Here is a 26,213-nt window from a genome sequence, read left to right on the forward strand (position 1 = left end):
GTCTGACTCTTGGCGACCGCGTGGACTGCAGCACACCAGGCCTCCCTGTCCATCACCAACTCCCGGAGTTCACTCAAACTCATGTCCATTGAGTCGGTGATGCCATCCAGCCATCTCATCCTCTGTCATCCCCTTCTCCTCCCGCCCTCAATCTTTCCCAGCATCAGGGTCTTTTCAAATCAGTCAGTTCTCACATCAGGTGGCCAAAGTATTGGAGTTTCAGCTTCAGCACCAGTCCTTCCAACGAACATTCAGGACTGGTTTCCTTTAGGATGGCTAATTTGTACTCATATTTGAAATCTCATCTCCTCTATGAACCCTCTGACATGGACCAGAAGTCGGGAAGGAGTCATCTCCACGAATACCTTAACTATGATACATACAACACTGTTTTCTAACTATCTGATTACTTTCTGGTCCCTAAGAGATGTGAGCATAGACTATATTCTTTATCTTTTAAATTTAATTTAATTTTTAATTGGAGGATAATTACTTTATAATCTTGTGATGGTTTCTGCCATACATCAACATGAATCAGCCATAGGTATACATATGTCCCCTCCCTCCCCAGCCCACCCCTCTAGGCTGTTACAGAGCACTGGTTTTGAGTTCCCTGCTTCAGACAGCAAATTCCCACTGGCTACCTATTTTACATATGGTAATATATATGTTTCAACTGTACTTTAAATCACTGTACCCAACAGAGTAATACATTATTCCCCCATAAAAAACATTTACTAAATGCTAAACAATGGAAGAAAAAAAATCATCTATACCTAGAACTTAGAAGAATAGAAACTAAAGACATACAGTTATAGACATATAGATATAGAGTTGCATGGATTTTTTTTAATTAACTTTTTATATTTATAAAAATGGGCTTATATTGGCTTCCAATTTTGTTATTAAAGGCTCAAAAAGTCCAATCTCATATCATCATTCCCTAAAAGAAAGAATAGTTGCATCAAAAATACAGGAGGCACATTATTTAAGAATAAAGGGCTATCTTATAAATCACCAACGATGGGGACTGACTGAGCAGAGCGCTACAGACCGCCCAGGACCACGGCCTTGCATCAGATGAGTCTTTGGCAGCCTTTGACTTACATTTTCTTCTCCAAGTGTAACTTCTCTGTGAGCCCTTTACAGGGCACAAAGAAGACAATTAATTAGAGGGCACACTCTGTGAGATTGTCTAGAGAATAAACTAGGATTCTCTGCTGCTGATTGAGGCTAGATCCACAGGCTTTGGTAACCAGAGGAAACAGTGGTAGGTTTGACAATCTCTTATGAAAAGTGAGTATATTCTTTAATCCTCACACCCCATCATTCCCTTCATAACCACCATTTACACCACATCACTCACCCTGAGTTGGCAGCTACGCCATGCCCAGACTGAAATATGAACCTGCTCCTCTTTCCACCAGCTTTATCCCAGGCTAAATGCATCCATGAGTCCTTAGTCTCTGGCTCAAAGTCAAGAGCAAAAGCAGCCCTGAGACCACACCCAGAGACAGAGCACGGTTGCCTTGGGGTTATGGGTCTGGAAAGTGAAAGGGAACCTTTACAGGAGGTTCAGCTTTCCTTTGCAGGAGCTTATTCGCTCTGAAGGAAATCTTTACCATTGGTTTCTGTTAGATTTAGAAGTTTAAAAGCTGTCAGTGAGGTCTGCAGAAACGAGGGGGGAAAAACGCACATCAAGAAGGACGAGGAGCTTGGGCACTATAGCAGGGACTCCTGGTGACTGATATTAATGCACTGTGGGCTGTGGAAGGGCTGGAGGCTTACTCCGAGGGTCTACTACTGAGAGCTCCTCTTGGCCATCTGCTGTGAGTTTGACTAATGTGGAAAAATTTTCAGTTAGTAAATTGTGGCTGCCATGCATCATAATAGGAAATAATTTAAGGAGATTTTTTAAAATCACGGACTGAAACTCACTTAAAGTATAAAGCAGAACACAGTTAGTAGGTGTTTAATACTTCTGGAGTGTATTTTTTAATAAAATTTTAGAAAATAAAGTGATGCAATTCCTTTGCATCTCTGACCATATCCTTGATCTTTCCAGTATTTCATTTTTAATGACATTTGTAGGCCATGTTACTTTCAAAAGAAAGTACAGAGGCAAAAAGTTTAATAAGTGGATTAAGAATCAAGATGTTGTACAGTCGCTAAGTCACATCCGATTCTTTTATGACCCCATGGCCCACCAGGCACCTCTGTCCATGGGATTTCTCAGGCAAGAATACCAGAGTACATTGCCATTTCCTTCTCCAGAGAATTGTCCTGACCAGGAATTGAACCCACATCTCCTGCTGCTGCTAAGTCACTTCAGTCATGTCCAACTCTGTGCGACCCCACAGACGACAGCTGCAGGTGAATTCTTTACTGCTGAGCCACCAGGGAGGCACCCCCCCCCCCCCAAAGTTCAACAAGTGAATTAAGAATCATGATATTCACCATTAAAAAGGAAGAAAGGCACAAGAGGTGAGTTAAGCACTGAATTTATTCTAAATTTAAGGCAAACAGGGTAAAAAAAACAAACCAAAAACCTATTTTTGATACCTTGACATTACATAACAACCAAAGAAAATATGCAAAATTATTTCCAGGGACAAATTTTTCTTATGCAATTACACTCAAGTAGGACCCTACCCAATCGGTGCTCATATAGGTACACTGGAGTAATTAAGTTGGCATTGGGTACAATTTATAGAAATTCTATTTTAAATGACTTACCATATGAATACTTTGTAAAGGTTGCAGCTTAACATTAAATTAAAACTCATGGAAAGCATTTCTAGTTGGGAAGGGATCTGAGACAACAGGGTCCAAATAAATGCCACAGGACTGACAACACATGCCTCCTGCTAGCAGGTGCTGGGGGTCATCAGCTAATGACTAGATTCTCCAACCAGTACTTGTAGGACAAGAAATTCTGTTCTTAATTTAGACTCACATGCTCAGGCCCAGCCCTAGACTCAAAAGATCCAGAATCTCCAGGGGGGATCAGAGGCCAGGAACCTAGGTATATTTTTAATAAACTCTACTGGCAATTCTCAAGCTAGACACATTTGAATAGTACCGTTTTAAGTCGGAGTTTGGTTTAGAGAGGTGTTAGCTCAATTTAGTCTCTGTGCTGTGCTTAGTCACTCAGTCACGTCCAACTCTTTGTGACCCCATGGACTGGAGCCCACCAGACTCCCCTGTCCAAGGAGATTCTCCAGGCAAGAATGCTGGAGTGGGCTGCCATGCCCTCCTCCAGGGGATCTTCCTGACCCAGGGAGCGAACCCAGGTCTCCCGCATTGCAGGCAGATTCTTTACCATCTGAGCCACCAGGAAAGCCCTTAATTTAGTCTAGTGGTGGCTAAACGTGCCTCTAGGGAAGGGGTGAGTCCAGAAGAAAGCACACCTATGGCGAACTCTACCAATGACTGGCTTTCCTGTTGCTTCCTCCAGCATCTTTTGGTCATTGTTTTAACACTCACTGTGGAACACATTACTTTAAGAAACTGTTGAAAAGACTCCAGGGACTTCCCTGGCAGTTCACTGGTTAAGAATTTACCTTGCCATGCAGGGGACATGGGTTCGATCCCTGGTGGGCGAACTAAGATTCCATACGCCATGGAGAAGCTAAGTCCATGCCCTGCAACTGCTGAGCCCGGCACCACAACTAGTCTGTGCACAACCACCACAGATCCTGCATGCCACAGCTAAGACTCAATGCAGCCGAATCAATAAACATTTCCTTAACAGACACCACATCTGGAAAATGTCTTCAGGGGAGATACTCCTGTTCATCTCCTCCTACAGTTCTACTTTCATTACTCCCTGGGAAAAAGATCCAGGTTGTAACCTCTGAAGTAAAATGTTAAGCCCAGAATTCTGTTTTCACAGAGAAAGCCAACCAGCAGACAGGCAAGAAATAAAGCAACTATTTTTCTCCGAACGCTTGCAGGTGTGCTTGACTGACTTCAAGAATCCATTATTGTACTGTACAAGATACAACTTAATTCTGAAATTTGTAAGTTGGACTTTACAGGTCATTGCTTATGATTCCATCCCCTTTCTGACTACTCGCCCTACCTTATCTGTGTCTGTGTGGGATTTCTTCCCTTATTTCCAACAAAGTTCTCCTTTGAAGTTGCCCTTAAATTTGATTCTTATTAATCCAGACATTCTGGTTAATTCAAGATGTCCTCTGTATAAATGTTACCAGGGATATGGATAAAGGAGGAGTTGGAAAAGGATATGTTACGCACAATGTGATTTATTCTGTATCTCGTACTTTTACAGGATTTAGTTTTTTTTTTTTAAAAAAAAAGCAGATTTGCCTCAACTTGCAGATTAGAAATTAAACAGGAAAATTTCAACAATGTGGTCATTCAATCTGTCATTGTGCTTGGGTATAAGTGTTTTATAACCCCTACAAGGGTGTAAGTCACATTCTGTATCTGTAAAACTTGAGAACAGACAAGTCCCTTTCAAATGCATTCTCTCTTTAATCCTCGCAACAACCCCAAGGTTGTTCCCACTGGAGCAGACGAGGAAGCTGAAGCCCAGAGGGGTGCAGCAGTTTGCTCAATGTCACCCAGCTTGTGAGTGACAAGGCCAGGCTTTAGGAATAGGTTTCAAATCCACCCCAGCCATCAATCATTGCCACATGGTGGAAAGAATGTTAAAGGCGAAGAAATAGTTTCCTAGAATAAAGTTACAGCAATCTGTATGTCCTTCTGCAGCTGATAACTGGGCATCAATTTCCTTTGAAACTCAGGTCCCTAAATAATCAGCTTCTCTACAGAAGGTACAAAAAAGACTTAGCACTGTAATTTATGATGCAAGTCCTGATCTACAATTAGCTTTCAAAGGACCTGGAACATCAGATACAAAGGACCATTAACGTAACCTCTTTGTCAATACAGAAAATTGCTATTTTTTTTCACATCTCTGCAATACCTATCGCTTATTAAAAAGAAAAATGCCACAGGCCCTCTTCCATCTACACTAAGTTTGGTAATATCGCCACATTTAAAATCCACACTTAAGGCGATGAGATGAAGTCCACTTACCCCTCCTTCATGTCGTTGATGGGCAGTGGGACCCGGCCGCCCCGGTCGAGGGCCGACGTGATGTTTATGGCGTTCAGGCGCTCAGGCTGCCACACGTTTTTCACGGCCCCCAGGAAGTCTCCAAGAACCTCGCTGGCCAGCATTTCTTCTACGTTCATATTTTTAATGAAGAATTCTGCTTGATAGGGTAACGGGAAGTCTAATTTTGGTGGGAAAAGGGTATGCACACCTTTAACAAGGGAGTCTTTTGAAAGGGAAACAAAACAACTTGAGATTTGTTGCCGTGTCACAGTCCTGGCTTCGGGGAACAATATTATTCCTGACTTCAAAGGCTTTCCGTGTAACAGAGGCTGTATCTAAAAACACCACATACATTTGACCCAGAATTTTATCTATGATGTAATCAAATCCAAGGGACAGCAGGGCAGATAGCGATCATAGGAAAAAACAACAAAGAAAGAAAAGGAAAAATGCTAAATCTCATATCTGTCTCTAACTTGCCAGTGGCCTGCCAGCCTTCTCACCCGGCCGACGTGCCCAGGTAGAAGCAGCCCTTCCAGAACTGAGAAAAATATTTAGTGTTTGTAGTGTTTTCAAGTTGACAGATCTGTTTCACGTTGTTTAATTTAATCATTACAATCCCAGGCAGTGCTTTTTCTATTTGAACAGAGGAGAAAGCTGAGACACAGAACAGTGTCCTTTCATACAGAGACGATATGACAGAATACCTGGGCTTGTTTGTGGGTTGCTTATATAGGATATGGAAAACCGTACTTTTAATTTGTGGTTATTACTGATCTTTTTAGAGCATGCTAAAACATTACATTTAACTAAAATAAATATTGACGGCATTTTCAATAAGTACTTTGAAATCATAACTATTTCATTCTTTGGACCACTCCATAATTAGATTCTCTACAGAAATCATATTTAAAATTTCTCTTGAAATTCCATGTCTCACGTTGTTAGAGATTTACTTAGCTTTTTTCCTCTTCAATGTCTCATCAATAATTTCCCTCTAAAGATGCCAAAGAGAACATTTTAAGCCAACCCAAGGTCCAATTCAAACTCTCAATATAAGAAACTTGAAATAAATATAATTGATTTCAGCTTCTCACATGTTAGTCTTGAGTCACAAACTGTCATTTCCTATATTCTGGCTGTTCTATTAAGACAAAGAATAGCTTTCTTCTTGTTTAGTAATATTTCTGTAATAATAAAAGCTACTTTCAGTACTCTGAGGTAGGCCAAGCTAAGGGAAACAGGTGAATTACCATATTTAATACTCACAATCAGAAAGTGAGTAGGGACTTGTATTTTTCTGCATACTTTCAGAAGAGGAAGCTGATTTTTAGATCATATGAACTTACCTGACATGATTTTTACCTGAGCTAAAAGAGACTGTGTATATAAAGTGCTCCCCAGAGCTCCCAATATACAGTAAGAACTTAGAAAATATTAAACTTTAGCAATTATTATAATAATATGCGCAGGTTACTTATTTGGATTTTGCCATGAAAATTTCTGGACTACCCACAGATTTAAAGTCCCCAATAATAATTATATAACGTATTGTTGTTGTTCAGTGGCTCAGCCGTGTCCAACTCTGCGACCCCATGAACTGCAGCATGCCAGGCTTCCCTGTCCATCACCAACTCCCAGAGTTTACTCAAACTCATGTCCATTGAGTCAGTAATGCCATCCAACCATCTCATCCTCTGTTGCCCCCTTCTCTTGCCCTCAATCTTTCCCAGCATCAGGGTCTTTTCCCCTCTGACTTACTAGAACTCATGTACTATCTGTCCATTCTTATTTAATAAACAAAAATTAAAATTTTACAATAACTGAAACCTTGATGACTTCATTTATTATGAAACCTCTTCAATATAAAAGGACATTTGATGCCAGAGCTGAAGTCAGGAGATACTCTGGCTCTAGAGTTTTCAGGAGAGTTTCCTGGAGTGTAGCATCTCTAAAGATTAAGTTTTTCAAAGCCCTAATCACAGAAGGCTCTCCACTCTTCTCCTACACTGTAATTTATTCTGCTTATGATTTTGTTAGATTTGTTTGATGTACAGCCCATCTATAATCTTCTAAAATATGCTGTTTATTCTCTTTGATGTCGATAAGTTTCCTGTTTTATACAGATACGTTTCCTGTTTTATATAGATAAACAGTAGCTTAATCATGTTACATTTCCCACCTCATACTGAGAAACAGTCATGCAGAAAAATGTCAGGAAGAACAGTGTCTTGGCAATAAATAATATTTATAAATAATACCAAGTATAGTTTGTTGAGTAGGCTAGAATTCTATCATCTATTCACTTCATTTGGTGTTTTAATATCCACTTGTCAAAAAAAGCCTGCCAAACTTTTTCCTGTTTACCATCAAGGCTCTTCCTTGGAGAGCTGCTCCCTGGCCTTCCCAAATGCCTGTGACCTTCCATGGCTCCTAAGGAGGCTGGCAGCTGCCACGCCTCTCCGTGGCTCCAGGCAGTGTGAGCTGCCTGCCGTCTACCCAGCCAAGTGCTCTTGCCAAGTCTCCTAGAGATGAGTCACCGGAGCTTTCTAACTTTGGGGAAATCCCGCGCCTGCTATATTTGGCCATCACGGAGGCCAAGGGAACAGGAAGCCAACAGAGTGGTGGCACTAAAACCTGACTTGGAGAGTCACTCTAATACTCTCCTCGGGCTTCACGTTGCGCGATTCTACACGACGCATTTCCCATTAGACCTCCCAGAGCAGGAGACAGAGCTGAGCATGGCTGTCCTGACGCTCAGCTCCTGTTACTGCTGGTCCTCACCTTATCTGGGGGCAACAGCCCACGTACAGATCATGCCCACAGACACACACCCTACTAACCACATGCACTCCAGCAAAAAGAGCAAGGGAAAATGACTGCCTGGTGGTGCACTGGTTTTCAGAGTTTCGGCCACTGCGGTCGTTCACTCAGTCGTGTCCAACTCTTTGTGGTCCCATGAATGGCAGGCACACCACACTCCTCTGTGTTCCTCTATCTCCTGGAGTTTCCTCAAATTCATGTCCATTGAGCCTGTGAGGCCATCCAACCATCTCATTCTCTATCCCCCCTTCTCCTCCCCTCGCTCTTGCTATCTAATGCAATCTAATAATCTATAAAAGGAGGCTTTCTAAACCCAGATATTCGTCCTCTCCCAACCCTAACTTAGATAAACAGCCCCTCAGGCCAACTGTCAATCCTATAGTTGACTAGCAGCCTTCCATTAAAATCTGCTTGAATATGGTTCCCACACATCAGCATCACCTGTTAGGATATATTCTGTGTCGACTGGACTGAGACCAGACTTGAAGAGAAAGCAGTTCAAACCACAGGCCAGGTTATTTTTCAATTTGTTGTTCAGTTGCTAAGTCGTGTCCAACTTTTTGCTTGTATGGATTCCCATACCTAGCAAAGGATTTCTGAGTCCCTCTGAGAACATACTAGTGAGGTTAGTGGTCCAAGTCCACTGTAAATAAGTATATAACTAAACTGATGGATTCTCAAGGAAGGGGAACGTCACAACCATTCTTCTCATTAAGGATATTCCAATTTTACGTGGACAGCTTGGACTGGATGTAAGTACCCAATTACAACTGGAATAAAGAGTAAAAATCTCCTTAATCCAAATATGAGGACCTTACAAAAGCCCTTGGGAAGTGGAAAAGTGGACGGAGAATCTTCTATCCTGACCAAAGGAATGGGCACTTGAACCTTCTTCTCATATATGAAAGGAACAGTGAAAGTCGCACGGTTGTGTCCAACTCTTCACAGTCCCGTGGGTTCTAACCTACCTGGCTCCTCTGTGCATGGGATTCTCCAGGCAAGAGTACTGGAGTGGGTTGCCATTTCCTTCTCTAGGGGATCTTCCCAACCCAGGGATCGAACCCACATCTATCGCATTGCAGGCAGATTCTTTACCAACTGAGCAGCTAGGAACAGTCATTTTAAATTTTAAACTAGCACATTTGTTGTCTGCAATTAATGCAGCTAAAACGCCAAAAGGAAAAATTCATGTTAAGGGATTCAAAATCATCAAGGATTCTCAATTATGTATTGTATTACATTTTCATTTCTATTGAAATTACTTTCTTTCATAGAGTGTAAAGATAATTTTAAACAGAGCCTTTACTGAATTACTACGAATTCCCTGATAAAATGTGTTGTACTAGTAAACAGAAGTAAGAATTTTCCTATCGAGGATACACAATTGTTTTTCTGTGCTGGGTTGGGGGGTGGAATATTGTATCAGTTCTTCTCCCGTCACCCTCATAAATGATATCTGGTATAGCATCCCATGATTTATAAATTTTAACCACAAAATTTTTAGGAGTATGTCTTTCCCAACTGAATGCCAAAACAGCATCAGAATATGCTAAATGTCGGAGTAACTCTTATGTCCCTAAACTTCTAAATTCTAAGGTATCACTTCACAATTTGAGCATATGTAATTGATGGGAATACCAGACTACCTGACCTGCCTCTTGAGAAATCTGTATGCAGGTCAGGAAGCAACAGTTAGAACTGGACATGGAACAACAGACTGGTTCCAAATAGGAAAAGGAGTGTGTCTAGGAAAAGGAGTGTGTCAAGGCTGTATATTGTCACCCTGCTTATTTAACTTCTATGCAGAGTACATCAAGAGAAATGCTGGGCTGGAAGAAGCACAAGCTGGAATCAAGATTGCCAGGAGAAATATCAATAACCTCAGATATGCAGATGACACCACCCTTATAGAAGAAAGTGAAGAAGAACTAAAGAGCCTCTTGATGAAAGTGGAAAATAAAAAAGTTGGCTTAAAGCTCAACATTCAGAAAACAAAGATCATGGCATCTGGTCCCATCACTTCATGGGAAATAGATGGGGAAACAGTGGAAACAGTGTCAGACTTTATTTTTGGGGGCTCCAAAATCACTGCAGATGGTGATTGCAGGCATGAAATTAAAAGACACTCCTTGGAAGAAAAGTTATGACCAACCTAGATAGCATATTGAAAACCAGAGACATTACTTTGCCAACAAAGGTCCATCTAGCCAAAGCTATGGTTTTTCCAGTGGTCATGTATGGATGTGAAAGTTGGACTGTGAAGAAGGCTGAGCACCGAAGAATTGATGCTTTTGAACTGTGGTGTTGGAGAAGACTCTTGAGAGTCCCTTGGACTGCAAGGAGATCCAACCAGTCCATTCTGAAGGAGATCAGCCTTGGGATTTCTTTGGAAAGACTGATGCTAAAGCTGAAACTCCAGTACTTTGGCCACCTCATGCGAAGAGTTGACTCACTGGAAAAGACTCTGATGCTGGGATGGACTAGGGGCAGGAGGAGAAGGGGACGACCGAGGATGAGATGGCTGGATGGCATCACTGACTCGATGGATGTAAGTCTGAGTAAACTCTGGGAGTTGGTGATGGACAGGGAGGCCTGGCGTGCTGGGATTCATGGGGTCGCAGAGTCGGACACGACTGAGTGACTGAACTGAACTGAATTCTAAATTGCTGATGGACTCCAACAATTACTCCAGCTAAATGATTAGCTATTTGCAAAGGAGACTGTGACCCAAATGATGGTTTATTTCCATTGACATTTCTTTATCATCACATACAACTAGACTACGAGCTATGATAGGTTTTAAAATAAAAATCCTACCAATGATGAATTCTATGACCAGCCCTACATCAAGCACACTTTGAGCCTTAAATGATCACTTCTTTACCTCAGAGTTACAAGAGGAATGGTATTAGTCCCACTGAACAGATGATTTAACCAAGGCCTGGAGAAATAAGTGGCCTCTGTATTTGGCTCCCTATCCTGAGGTTTTCAGCACCAAAACAAGTCATGATATTTTGTCATTAATTTTATTCCTTAGTTTTCTTTTCTACATTTTACTATTTCATTAGGTATGGTAGGTATGTAGGGCTTCCCTGGTGGCTGAGAGGTTAAAGCGTCTGCCTGCAATGCGGGAGACCTGGGTTCGATCCCTGGGTAGGGAAGATCCCCTGGAGAAGGGAATGGCAACCCACTCCAGTACTCTTGCGTGGAGAATCCCATGGACAGAGGAGCCTGGTGGGCTACAGTCCACGGGGTCACAAAGAGTCGGACACGACTGAGCAACTTCACTTATGGTAGGTATGTGGAGCTTTAAAATCCTGAACGAGATTTTATATACCTATAAAATATAAGTGAAATACTTCTTGCAAATAAGGAAACAATCAATAACGTATTTTCCCATACCTACCTTCTGCTGACATTATATTAATTATCAAATTGTGCCTTGCGGTCTCAAAGGTACGCCTATTATAGGCCGTTATCTATTAGAAAAAGAAAGTCATATTAAAGAAGTGAAATGTTATTTGAAAAATGAAATTCATTAAGGGCTAAACGAAAACAAATTGTCCTTTCCATTTTCATTATTTTTCTATATACTTACAAAATAGTCCTTCTCTGAACAACAAGAATCAGAGCTTTTAGCAATATTATGGGAAATAGATAATTAGTCACGTCTATTAAACATGCTAAAACAAGAAGTTAAAATCAGAAAAACCCTTTTATAGAAGACTGTTAAGTGCCAGTAGCAAAGCAGATGCATCATTAGTAAATGGATTAACTATTATGAATTACTTACCAGAGCCATTCTAAACTTGGAAAAAGAAAACATACAAAATCTATTTCTGTGCTTTTGAATGGAACTTAAGGATCATACCAGGAAGTACACTTTAAAACAAGCACATCTCTGTGTTGTCCACATTTAGTACTAAACTGCACACCAACCAGTGAGGACATGTCAGCACCCCTTTGGAAATCATATCTCACAATGGAGCACAGCAGTAGGGATCACAGTCTCATGGCACAGGCTCAAAGCCACAAATCAATTCCTTCACAAAAAAATACTGGTAAATGTTTGTGGAGTCAATGAACTTACATCAAAGTCAACTCAGAAACAGCCACTGCAAACAACAAACAAAGCAAAGGCCAACAGCAGGATGTGGCTTCAAAAATCTAAGAATAATTAACTTTATAACAGATATGAAATCACTCAGACAGGCCTTCGGTACCTCAAAAAAAACACAAAAAACAAATGATTGTCTTAGCATCCCAGCACTGTCCTGGCAGTAACTGCAGCCACAGTTGACACTGAGATAAAAAAGTAAGACAACAGAAATATCTTGCACACTCAGAACCAGTATCAAAGATTTTAAGCATCATATATGAGCTTTAAATACATCACCCTCATCAGAAATATCATTTGAGACAACAGCGAAAATCAGAATTTGGGAATTAAAAATTCTAAAACTTTAACAATATTTAAAAGCACATATTCTGAAAAGTGTATTATTCCCCAAAGATAAAAGAACTATCTCCACAATCTGTCAGATTTCTTCTGGATTCAGTAACTTCTTTGCTGCTCTCTGCTGGGACACATGATCAATGAGGTTCACAACCAAACACTAAAATTAAGACTAGTCGTTAAATAAATGGGGCATTATTGTTTGCAAAGAAGCAAAAGACATTTGGGAATGCTAATGAGTTTAAAAGTTTACTCTACAAAATTTTAATCATGTTCTCAATGGAAAAAAATACTAAATATTATTTGTTATAACATCTTAAAGCTAATGCTCAGGGAGAAAAAGTTAAACATTTTCAAATTAATTGTAATATTCTTCTGGCTAGGCTTTCCATAATTATCAGAAAGTTCATTATTGTAAATTTCATAATTTTAATAAGTTTTTAAAAATCATAGGTGACATAAGAGAGCAAAGAATCTTTTCATAAATCAGGAGGAAGGATTTTATTATCCAGATTTATATTTAATGCTTAATTTTAAAAGCTACAACAGAATGCAATTCTTCTATCATTTCTAATGAGATATTTAAATACTATAATATCATCTATCAAAGTCTACTTATCATGATGTGAAGCCCTTCATAGCAAAGAGATATGCACATGTGTACATTTTTGGATCCCTTATTTCTACAACTGATTTATTTTAGATGTTCATAAATATCTACTGAATAAATTGTCGATATAAGTGACTAAGTAAGATATGCAAAATCTTTTCACTATATTATTAACAGAATATTTTAAAATGCTGAAAATATGTTTTTATAGATGGATGTAAAATGAGTTATTTACAGATAAAACACTACTTGTGTTAGATGAAAGATATGCTGTTTTCATCATTTTTAAAGATATTATTTGATATTTATTCGTAACCTTATATGTTGGTAGTAAGGTATAATGCACCCCTGTGAATCATGGCCCAACACATGTGTTTCTCTTCTGTCCTAGCTTCTTGCCTCTCTCCTACCAGAGAAACCATTTTGGATTTTGTGTTTATCATCACCTTCATTTTAAATATAGTTTTATTATACATGCATGTATCTTTAAAATACATTGTTCACTTTGATGGCTTTTGAACTCTACAAAAATCATAAACTAGTCTTCAGAGGTTTGGGGTTTTTTCCAACATTATGTTTAAAGCATTTATTCATGTTGCCAGGCAAGTCAAACTTCATTCTTGCTGTAAGTGTTCACTGTGTGAAATAATTCCAGGAATTATTTATCTACTCTCTTGTTGATGGACTTCTGGTCTCAGTTGGTTTGTGGGTTTCCAATGTTTTCCTAGGCAAACATTGCTCAAGGAACATGACTGTGCATGCCTTTGGGTGCTGGACATTTGCAAATGTTCCTGTTTTTTTATATTTTGGTCACACCACGTGGCTTGCAGGATCCTAGTTCCTCGACCAGTGATTAAACCCCAGGTCACAGCAGTGAAAGCACTGAGTCCTCTCAGTCAACATGGAAGTTCATATCCACAGTCCATGGCTGATTAAAACTTTGGAGAAAAACGCAAAGCATGTAGCCTCCTGAGAATTTGTAAAATTACTACAAGTGTCTGGTGGTAGAAAACATGCCTCCCATGACCTGCGCAAACCCCTGGCAATTCCACAAGCAGTTTTGATGCTGGTGCCCTGGTCACTACCAGTAAGTCTTTACAGAACTGGAGAGTTAAGTTCAAGAGGGAGGGGACATAGGTATACCTATGGCTCACTCACGCTGATATCTAGAGGAAACCAATACAATACTGTAAAGCAATTATCCTTCAATTAAAACTAATAATTTTTTTTAAATTCCAATTTAAGATCTTAGAGGCACTGAGGCCTAAAATTGTAGTAGAACTCTCTTGCCATTAATTGCCAGTGTAATTCTGATTTTGTTAGGTATAATAAAGAGTGAAAGTAATTCTGATTTTGTTAGATATAGTAAAAAGTGAAACACATTTATATCCATTCATTAAAAAAATTATTTCCCATTAAAGGTTTGATGTCATCATTGTTTTCATTGTCTTAATTTCTTTTTTTTTTTTTTGGCCATGCCACGTGGCCTGTGGAATCTTAGTTCCCTGACCAAGGATCGAACCCATGTCCCCTGCAGAGAAAATGTGGAGCCTTAACTACTGGATTTAACCACTGGACTGCCAAGGAAGTCCTTACTGTCTTAATTTCTAATATCTTCCAGGTATGATGTCAGGTAATGATAAAAATCTGATTAATTATAGCACCACCATAACTCCCAAAGTCAAGGTAAAACATATCTGCATGGCTTACAGAGCCCTCCACGATCTGCCCGTATCAGCATCAACACCTCTGTTCCCATCATTTGCCCTCTGGAGTGCATGCTGTCCTCTAACCACCCCTAAAGTTCTCTAAGACCATGTGGTTTTGTTTATGCCTCCAAGATTTTGATGTGCTGTATCTTCTTCCTAAAATAGCCTTCCTTCTACTTAGTGAATTTCTATCTACCCCTCTTACAACTCTGCATCAGACAACATCTTCTTATTATAACAGTTATGTCAGTGTTGGCTAAGTCTGAGTTTCCATTCCAGTGCTTCAACCTCAGAACTGTAAGACATGGCAGGGGATGGCTACTATTCATTTTTCTACCATCAACACCTATCATAACACTCAGTACATGGTAGGGGCTCAAAATACATCTGTTTAAATGCTTGTATTTGAATGAAGATGAAATCTCAAATTAAAATTTGGAGGAAATAAGCGTATTCATCTTCTTAAACAGAATTCATAGGAATCTATTTATCTTAAATCTTTTAATTTTTTCACTAATTTAGACTGCCCTTTTTTATATAAAAGCTGAAACAGAAAACTCTGTAGATGAACAGAAAGAAATGGTATATTTCCAAATGTTATCTCATGTGTTTCCATGCATAAAATACTGAAAACCACTGCCAAATAATTTTAATTACATTTGAGACTCAAATTACAAATAAACAAGAATATAATTTTGCTCTAAGTAAATTACCTCAATGACTGTTGGTTTCCCCACATTTTCGGCTGTTGGAGACCCATAAAGGACTCCATCACTATATGGTGTCCTTTGGATATATCGAAGCCATCCAGGACGGTCTGGGTAACCCATTAAATTTGTGTTAAATGTTATGGGATCATTACTAATCTCACCTAGGTAAGAAACACAAAAGTAAGATATAAAAGTTATTTTCACGTGCTGCTTTGATAGTTTCAACAAAAATATGTCTGTCTAAAAAGTTTTTTCTTAACATTTGTTGCAAATTAAATAAAACCAAAAGAAATCCATCTGAGAATTTACATTAGGACCTCACATAAAGAAAAAAATCATTTTGGTGGTTTAGTTTGTCTAGAAATCTGATGCAACAAAGAGCATATTCATGCAATTTTTTTCAAACTATCTTTTCCTTTCTTTAATTTTTTTTGGGGGGGCGTGGAGTCACATAGCAGTGGAGAAGTTCTATCAGTGAGACAACTAACTTTCAGGAAAATCATGTTGATATGCTCATTCTTTTGAGAAATCTCTCTTTCATTAAACTCTGAACACTATCAACCTAATCTTAAGGGATATCTCAAAATTATAAAAGTATCATGAAAACAAAAATAATGTAATTCCAAAACACTGGAGGATGAGTTGAAAAATTCAAATCTAAAAGAGCTTCAATAACATGACATTTATTAATAATAAACAATAATAACAGCATCATTTTATTAGCATGTACCAAGCCCCACTGCTGTGTCTGGCCTCTACAGGCACTATTATTTCATCTGATTCCAAACATACCAATAAAAGTAGTACTATTATTGCCGTAATTTTACTGATGAAATATGTAATTTTCCATGTTAACTCCTCATAGTCAAATTAAGTGGGGAAACAAGAATTTAATCTTGGTTGAACCCAGAAACTATGCTCTTAACTATATGAAACTATATGTTTTCTTCTGCTGCTTAAAAGGTTTAGCTATACAGTTTTGCAAAAGTACAATGCCTCATGAGAAAACATTTTATAAATAATTGATGAAAAGATTGCTTTTTTTCTTGAATACTAGCGAAAACATGCTTAACTATGTAAGTATTTTCAGGTACGCTATTCACCATATAATCTACAAAAATAATATTTATGCCATACTTTCCAGAAAATTCATTTCTATTACGTAAGTAAGAGTCATAATAAGAATATATTTTCTCTTGCTATTCTTTCTATATCTTCATTAACTGGATGGTATTTATGACAATCGAACAAAACATAATTTAAACAAATAGATGATTAAATAAGGCTTTGTAATTGGTATTACTTTGAAGAAAAATTAATCTCCATTATATTATCATGAAGTTATATAAAATTATTTCATATTGTAAAAGTTTTTTTGAGAATTTTCTTAATATCATATTTCGTTCTCTTTTATGATATGTGTATACTTTTCCAAAAGTCAATGTCCTAGGTAAGACTCTAAGTCTTAATGTGGAAAACCATAATTTTACAGCTATAATTATTTATATGAGAATACAGGTAGATGATTTGTCAGAGGTACAAAACTCAAGACTAGATAATCAGAAATGTGCTTTCTTCAAAATTCAAAAATGAATTGGTTTCTTCTGTAATTAAATGTTGAATCTTACAATGGGAAATATCCTGTAACAATCAATTTATCATATATCCTGACCATGTCAAATAATGTCAGAAATATCTGATTAAACATTATCTGGATTAGGCACACTGAATAGAAAGAAAAATTTAATAAATTAACCTCTTTTTTTCCCCCCACCAAGAACATACCAGGTTTGGGGTAAGGTGGAAATTCCCCCTTAAAATACTCTCTTTCCAAAACATGAACAAAGAGGACGCCTGCGGAGGGGTAGACATTCCGATCAGAGTGTACCTTGGAGAAAATAGTGTACACTGCAAACAAAAAGGGAAGAGAAGAGATAGAAAGACAAATAATGAGGTCTGCTTTTGCAGATTCACTTACACTGTCAAACCGGGTTTCACTATAGACATTTCTGAGAAAACTGAAGCAACATGCAAGATAGTTAAAGTTTGTTTTAGGACAAACATGGAACAACTCTCAACTTGGTGTGTTTACAGACTTTTCAAGCACTGTGTAAGCAGAATTAGGCACAATCAATTTTTTAAATTGTTATTAAATAATGAAGACAACCATAACATCTCTTTGGTAATTTTTATGGAGATTATTACCAATGAAATACATCATGAGACGTGATCAACTATATAATTGCTACAGTATCTTTTTCATTTTACCTTTTTTCAAAGAAAAGTATAAAGAGCAACTTTTAAATGGTAAGAATCTCCACTGTATTAACTGTTTGCCAGACAAAACATAAATACCATTGATAAATATAAGGTGACTTTCAGAAATACTTATAAAAAGGCACTGGGTACTCTTTGAGTATTAGTTCTCATATCTCTCCTAGAAATGATTTATTCCACTTTACCTGATCTTGACATTTAATAATTCACACGTATAAGCTAGTCTATTATGCTATCTCCTAAATAAGCAATAACAATTACATAATAAAATTCAGGACAAATCACTTCTTTAAGTGAAATGGGGCAGATTTTATTATTTACTGGTTCCTGAAGACACATGATGTGAGCACATTAAAATGACCAAATTGGTTTGATTAGTTTCAGCTTATCATTTTTTTCCCTCTGATATCATCATCTTCACCAACACATTATACCATTACCCTTGCCACCTCTCCAATCTCTTGGTTTTCTATCTTCTGGTTTGGCTAGTGGCTGCGATTTTTAAACAGATAAACGCTATCAGGCAAGTTCTTTCTCTTAGTCACTGATGGATTTGTAAATGTAGTAATTAACCTTAAGAACCCAAGGCTGCTCACTCCAGGCTCACAACTAACTAATAGCTCTGAATAGTAAAATCACTGACAGTAATTTTTCAGCATAAAAATAAGAACTCACAAAAAACACTGCTGTATCTGTGAAAACTTGCCCCTGCAGTTCCATGGATGGCTGCCAAAAATGAGGAACTGAACTAAAACATCTGGCTGGTAGCTTCATGTATCCACAGCTTTACTACGGAAAACACAACTTCAGAAGCTAAAGTGACAGAAGGAGGGAAGCAGCAAGTAGGTGTAAACTAGGTATGTAGGGAGACTTGCTTCCGGACCTGTTTCGTACCAGCACTAGGAAGCATTCCCATGGTTTTAAGTACCCAGTCTTTACCCAAGAGCAATTAACTCACCTGTGAATATGGTCTCTTTCCAGAAAAAAAAAAAAAAAGAATGAACAAATAAATCGTAGAAATATAATGGGGATGAGAACTGGAGATTTTTCGCCAATCAAGACTCCAGTGTCCCCGGAGTGCTAGGTGCTATGGAGACTGTGAAGATGAAGGAGACCCAACCCCTGTCTTCTGTGAGTTCCCCTTCTAGTTTGGGACAACACCACCCACCTAACTAGGTATGACTCACAGAGAGACAGACTGCTCTAGCAAGACCCGGAAAGATGGTGAGGAGCAATGGAAGCTGGAAAGATCTGGTAAAGGGTTACGGAAAAAGTAGAACTCAACATGGCTTTTTAAGTACCAGCAAGATTCTGAAACTCAGAGACGGACAATTTCGGTGGTGAAACATGCAAGATACAATCGTGGGAGACTGTGGGGCCCTTTTGAGAAGGGGCATTAAGCCACTGATGCTAGATTCTGGTAGGGAGACGAAAACTGGGAAGAAGAACCAACTTACAGAGAGCTGTAAACTCCTGCTGAGAAGTCACTTCATGCTATACAGAAGGGTGTTTAAATTCCAGATCACAATCTTACATCCAAAGTACAGGAATGCTTTACATAATTTAAAGAATCCCTTTAGAGTTTATCCAGTTCATTCTTTCTAGAGATTAAAAACATGTTGAAGTCCAGCACTGAACTTTATTTACCTTTGTTGTTTTTCTGGGCACCTAGGAGGTGTCTGGCATATGTGAATAATTTTATAAATGCCTACCGAATGGATTAATACAATCTAATACATAGCAAAAGGTACAGGGAAACAGTTCTTATGTGTGTGTACTAAATACATATAATGCTTAACTTCAATTTCAGTTTTGTAACTTATATTAATTCCTATATGTGTGCATCAGTTTATGGGCTACCATTCGTCACTTACATTATAAAGTACTAACAGTCTTCTTTAGTCTCTGCTGCCATAAGGTAGCAAATGCTAGCTTCTAAATAAAAAAGAAAGGTTGTCCATAGTAAATAATATTGAAATGATGCTTTTTTCTCTATGGCTTGTGGCCGGGCCTGGAAGGGAACCATACAAGCAGCCTGTCGCTGCTTATCATCTCACTTCAAGGACTAGTATAGAACATCTCACTTTCCGCTTTCACAAAAAGAATTTCTTTTCTATGATCTACAGAGCCAAACCACAATCTACCATGGCCCTCCTGGGTTTTAAGATGACATGCACATTTCTTTATTCATGTGTACTCAACTGCCTTTCTGCAATCTGCTGAACTGCATACTTGCTGGTCAGTTACCTTGGCGACTCTGCTTCGCTTTAAGTATAGTATGCCATTCACTTTGAGAAAAACATGATACAGATGTACAACACATTCATCATCTAGAAATGGAAAATGACTAAGCCACTATGTTTTGTTTGTGAAAATAATACTTCCTTTCTGTAGCATCAGTTTAAATTATGGGCACCCACACAACATTTTAGAGAAGTGCCCTTTACCTTACCTTTCCCATTTGTTACTTGCAAAACAAACAGCTATTCAATAGAGGCTATTGGGGCAGTATTTACACCTAGCTTCCTTTCAAAAACAACAAATGACACAGAGAATTCAAAGTGATGAGCTCCTATTCTAAACATGAGCTATACAAACAATACTGAGCAAGTCTGCACCAACACCAACAAAGGCTGTTCCTTATCAGTGAACACATGTTGCACTCACAGATGTCTAGGTAGTCCTCACAAACAGTAAGTTTGGAGCATACTGTTTTCTCTCAAAGCAAGTTTTGAAAATCAAATTTAAACACTTGAAGAATCTCTGAAAGACATGTCTCTGAAATACGCTGAACAGTTTCCGAAATACACAAGCATACTGCGCTGTGCTAATCAAGCTGAGGTCACAGGGTCTGTGTACCGCAGGGATCTGCAATCGTCTCCGGCTGCAAATCCATCACCTCTGCAAGCACATGCCATTGGATACAAATGAAACAGGAAACCAGTCTGTTGCTAAAACCATGCAAATCCATCACCATTAATGGTCAAAACAATTAAACCAAAAGTCCAACTCACAGGGGGTCAAAAAGATCATCTTCAAACCACAAGGGTAGCTAGATGTGCAAAGATTAAAAATTGAAAACAGGTAGTCATAAGTTAACCTAATTTTTTAAAGGAAAAATTACATATCTGAGTTAAGAAGAGCAAAAGCATATGTGGGTGCAAGTGGTTGGGGTGATATTTCACCGTCCTGATGCAGCTCCAAAATCCCTTGTTAACATGCAGGCAAAATCTTTCCATAAAACTATATTCTCTGTATGCTTTCGTCATAAGGCATAGAAATTACAGACCAGTTTCAATAATGTATATTATGTGGACACAGAGAGCCAAGAACCAAATAACAGACAGTGATGGCAGTAGCAATAAAGTGGGCCTCATGCTAGCTAAACAGCATCCTGTCTTTCTTTATTAATAGTCCATTTGAAATTTTCTCCCCATGGGAGCAACACTGAGATGAAAATAGGAGGGAGCACATTTGTGCGCTTATTTATAATTACTTAAAAACAAACGCAAATCTGCATGTGTTAACCAAACATCAAATCTGAAAGGAGTGAGGTGATACGTTGCCAACAAATCTAGAGCATGACACTTCACAATTATCAAAATGAGTTTTTAATGGCATATACATGTGCACAGACATATCTAAAGTCCACTCTCCACAAAAAAGTCCAGAGAACATTTACAAGCCCTTTGTCTGCATCAAGGAGGAGATGACTATAAACTGGCTGCTGAGTGTGGGACCAAGTCTCAGCTAGATTGAAACTTTAAAGCCTCCTTTTCTCTGAAATCTTTAAGAAGTCATAAAGAATTGTGAGTATTCACATCGAGGTGACCTTTCTTAGGCAGCTATTATGTTGATCTCTCTCTCATAGAATGCTTATCAACAAATTAATCACTTTCAAAGATCCACTTACATTATCTTCTAATTTTTTTTGTGGTTTAAGAGAATATGGTAAATTCTCAGTTTACCAAGAACCCCAAGGAAGGGAAACATTTTAGAGAGCTGAGTTTTCTAAAGTACTTGGCGGTCGATCCTTTTTCATTATGGGTATAAGATCATCATTTAGCACATCAATTATTGCACTCCGCTCTATTATACAATGACGCTCTTACGGACTGTTTGGTTGCCTTGCCATTTACCGATCATGCTAGTGCTTAGCAGGTAGCTGTCTGCTAATGCGTTTTGAGGTGGTGCATTTTATAGATTTTCTGTTTTCTCATCTGTAGACAAGCTGTCAGCTGTCATTTCTCATTGCTGTCAGTAATGTTTCCTCTAACTGCTTCTCTGGGCCTTCTAATTTGCGGCTATTAATCCACTGCAGGTTTAGAAACCAGACTACCAAATGAGGTGGGATTGTGTGTTAAAGTAAGAACAAATTTGTACTGTCGTAGCACTCACAAGGCTCTGTTAGAGCTGAAAAAAAGAAGCCTGCATCTGCCATGTCTCTTTTAGCAACCCAGAGACCCTTTTGTGGTTCCCGATTCTTCGTTGACACAGTATATTCTGAAAAGATGATTTTAGTATAATTGGGAGCCAGCCATGATTTGAGGAAATGGCAGCATAAACTCTACATATTAAATGTATTCAGAAAAAAAAAACTGTACCATAGAAAGCCTTTATTTAATCTATATGTTACATAAACAAACTGTCAAATCAAAATGAATGGATTTAATGTGCTCTATAAAATAATTTCTTACATATTTGCTGGGTGGGAAATATACTGCAAAATTTAAACAAAGAGAACTGTTGATTAAGTGATCTATTACCCTTAGCAATAGCTAAATCAGTCGAAGATTATAACACACTAAAATAAGTAATTTATTAATAAGAAATTGAAGCCTGTTTACAAGAGCATTTCAATTTTGTTAATTTGCCTATCTTGTAAGCTACTCATTGGGAAGCATGACAAGAGTGCCTTAACCGAGTGCAAATTAGTTAAATAAGACTGAATGTTTTTCAGATGTTCACAGTACTGCTTTAATAGTAAATATTATTTGAAAAATATTTTGGATAAAAATGATGAAGATGACTTTTAAATATGTTTAAGATACAAAGATAATACTGAATAGCCACTTACCTGGTACAGCTTCTCAAATAAACTTTTGCCTAAGCAACTAAATTTCCCAATTCCTCAAAATCCTATTTATAGAAGAGACACTTCTCTGCTAAAGTGAAGAATTGATTATTAAAAAAGAAAGTTACACAAAAAATACAATCGCTGAAAAGCTATTTTACTGTATGAGCTTTGCTGATAATTGAGAACTATAAGTGCTGATAGAAAAAATAACCCTTGTCTTCTCTTTACCCACTCCAGTGTTCTTGCCTGGGGAATCTCAGGGACGGGGGAGCCTGGTGGGCTGCCATCTATGGGGTCGCACAGAGTCGGACATGACGGAAGCAACTTAGCAGCAGCAGCAGCCTTCTTTTATAGTTTTAATATCTAAAAGCTCTTTATGAGGCTCAGAGCCCTGTATACACAGCACTCCAAGAAGCTTCTACCGATTAATCAGAACTGATTGTAAGAGATGAATTCCATTTTGCTATCTCTGCATCAAGAGAACTCATTTTAGGGTTTTCAGAGCCTGATATATCTATGGTTTTCTCCCTAATTTATTTTTCAATGCGTTATCTCTATAGTTTAATTGGAATTTTATTATTAAACCAGATAATGTCTATAGAAAAATATTTTGAAAGGCATCAACATCCAGCTGGTATACAACCTGTTTTGCCTTTTTTTTTTCCCCTCTTTAAAAGTTACTGTGTGTTTTATCAGTCCAGCTTTATAAATCTTGGCTTAGAATCAAAAGCTTTTCTCGGCAATCTGCCCTTCACCCCCTGAGTTTACTCAACATCAAAGTCCTGAAGATCATCCATTCAGCAGTGGTCAGCTATTGTTTTTATTTCAGTCCCAGACAGTCCACACTTGGGCTATAGAATTCATCAACGGGAAGGCATTAAATTGCCTTTTCAAACGTCATTCCTCTAAGAGATAGGACCACTTTTCTTTACATGAGGTAGAAAAGAAACCACTACCTGGATCTTTTTTCTACAAAAAACAGAAAGGTTTCTTCCTGAGATTTTTCCTCCCCAACCAAAGCCACTTACTAAAACCATTTTTCTACATGGAGTTAAATATCTTGATTTTTCCATTGAAAGATCACATGTGTTTGTTTGTTCTGTTGTTATTTTTTTCATAAATGTCAGCTGGAAAGTGATTGCAAACCATTTTTAATTGGTAATCAATAAACTTGGTCACATAGAACACTGCAATTGAAAAGGGCTTTATATATCATCCTGTCGGGATGTGCCAAACACCTTTCTCTACTAAGGGACAGATCATTGCGCTACTTCCTATTTGGATATGGCCTCAGCATTCTACTCAACCCAGAATTCCTGCTAGCTAATACCAATCAGAGTTAGCATCCATAAAAACAAGTTCAGTCCTCCAGTTTTAGAGTCAACAACATTGAACCCAGAGAGACTGAGTGACAGGTTCAAGCCTACAGGACTAGAAAGAGGAAGAGCCAGAACTTGAACTGGTGGTAGTTATGCATTTTGTTGATTTTGATAACATAAGGTAATACACTTGGTGGCTGTCCATCATTATACCCCACACTACAGTAAACCCAGTGCTTGCTGCATATAGATATTTTAATAATGCAGAACTATAATAACAGGATTTAAATCAGAGGAGGAGACCAGGAAGGGAGAAAAAGCTAAAGAGTGAGTTCAAAAGAAACTGGGGAAATAAGAGAACGTGGAAAACAGAACTGGTAGATTCAAGATGTATTGATCATTTCTATTTTGAGAACTATAGTTCTGGCTCAGGTTCCAAGGAGAAAATCATTGTGAGGGCCAGTGGGAACATGAAGCTTGAAGTAGGAAGAGATGAGGATCTCTTGGAGTTTCTAAAAAATGTGATGGTAAAAGCCTTGGAATCGTATATTTCACTAAGAATACGACCATAGTGGAGGATTCAACTGAGCTTAACAGCAGGTGAGAGAGTTATCTATAGAAAATCAAACAGGAATGGAGTGACATGCTGAAAAGAGGACAGAGAGTCTAGACATCCAAGTTAAAAAGAAGAAACCAAAGAAAAGGGAAAAGAAGGCTGCAGGTGTGCAAAACAGTGTGAAGTCCAGAGGCAGGGTTTTGGTGATTTCATGTGAAGCAGCAGGAATCAGGGCAGATCCCAAATCCTTGGGAGATGACAGAATAGAAATACGATGCCAAATCTGGGGCATCGTATAGTTATAAGTTCTGAATCCTAGTTATAAGTTCTCTTATAACTAGAAAGATTAGGAAACAGGAAGAGTGGATGTGTGGAAGAAGCTGAAGGCCCTCAGCTTGATTAAGGAACAACCAGATAAGGTGGTGCTAGTGGTAAAGAACCTGCCTGCCAATGCAGGAGACGTAAGAGATGCGGGTTCGATCCCTGGGTCAGGAAGATCCCCTGGAGGATGGTAAGCTAATCCACTCTAGTATTCTTGCCTGGAGAATCCCAAGGACAGAGGAACATGGCAGGCTGCAGTCCACTGGGTTGCAAAGAATCGGACACGACTGAAGCGACTTAGCCAACACACACGCAGATCAAGTATTCAGAAATGAATCCCTTGAAGGAAATAGAGAAAATCCCTTGAGAATATCTAAGGAGGGTGTGGGGAAATGGCTATGGGACAAATCGCTTAGATCCTAGAAAAAGCGCATCTACTGCTTTTTAAGACAAATTTTTGCGAACTCTCCATGAGAAGTTACTGTCACAAAACTCTGTTTTCTTTTAGATATTAGAGATGAAAATTCCTTAAACACGCAAAGGTGTTCATGGGTTTGTTTCAAAGACAAAAGAGCAGAAGAGATCCTGGGAGCCTTGGTCCTACTGTGAAACCGATCTGGGAGCAGAAGATTTCAGCTGAGGAATAATTTGATGTTATCTGGAAAAAACTTAGTGACCCCCAACTCAGAAATGTAAGAAGAAAATGAGGTAAGCCAGGAATCACTCCTATAAATTCCAAGAAAGTCTTATATGGCAGTAAGTCCATTTTATCACAAAAAATTCCTGTTTTTTTCAAAGTATTTTTATTTATTTTTATGTTTTTTCCAAAGTATTTTTAAATTGCTGTTTTTTAATAGATAGTTTGATTTCCCCAAAGTCATAGAAACCAACCTACTGTTCTGCTACTGTTCCTGACCACATAGAGTAGAAATTTGGGGGTGGGGGTGAGGGGGTGGGAGGAACGTGGTTAAGAGGGATTGTAAAGACAAATAATCCAGAAATATTAAGTGAAAGCTCATGATGATATTTTTAAAACAACTAATCTTTCCATTGTTAAGTAAGTCTTTTTCTCCCTAATGAAATGCATTATTTCAAAGGTTCTGACATATTGCTAATGGACACATTAAAGATAGGGAAGAAAAATTTAGAAAGACAATCAATCATTCCAGGGTCAGGACATCTTTTCAATAGAAAACAAATGCCATCTAATTATTTAATAGCAAAACATACTAATTTGGTTTTGCAACAAAAATCATTCAAAAAATCA

General features: G+C 38.3%; 1 protein-coding gene and 1 non-coding gene across 8 annotated transcripts in view; one reads left to right on the plus strand and one right to left on the minus strand.

The window, feature by feature from the left end:
* Positions 1-26,213, minus strand: part of SGCE (sarcoglycan epsilon) — a 67,605-nt gene that overhangs the window by 23,935 nt on the left and 17,457 nt on the right. For 5 of the 7 annotated variants that reach the window (XM_068972602.1, XM_068972601.1, XM_068972603.1 and 2 more), the window contains 4 exons: positions 17,182-17,304; positions 15,400-15,557; positions 11,318-11,390; positions 5,068-5,266 (listed from right to left, as the gene is read on the minus strand). In XM_068972602.1, coding sequence (XP_068828703.1) covers positions 5,068-5,266; positions 11,318-11,390; positions 15,400-15,557; positions 17,182-17,304 — 553 coding nt within the window. The remainder of the gene's footprint in view (positions 1-5,067; positions 5,267-11,317; positions 11,391-15,399; positions 15,558-17,181; positions 17,305-26,213) is intronic. The other 2 variants (XM_068972606.1, XM_068972604.1) reach the window with 1 other exon arrangement.
* Positions 11,001-11,072, plus strand: TRNAC-GCA (transfer RNA cysteine (anticodon GCA)). Its single transcript has one exon. It is a non-coding gene; the product is annotated as a tRNA-Cys (tRNA).

The sequence above is a fragment of the Capricornis sumatraensis genome, chromosome 5 (genome assembly GCF_032405125.1).
Source record: "Capricornis sumatraensis isolate serow.1 chromosome 5, serow.2, whole genome shotgun sequence".
Classification (NCBI taxonomy): Eukaryota; Metazoa; Chordata; class Mammalia; order Artiodactyla; family Bovidae; genus Capricornis; species Capricornis sumatraensis.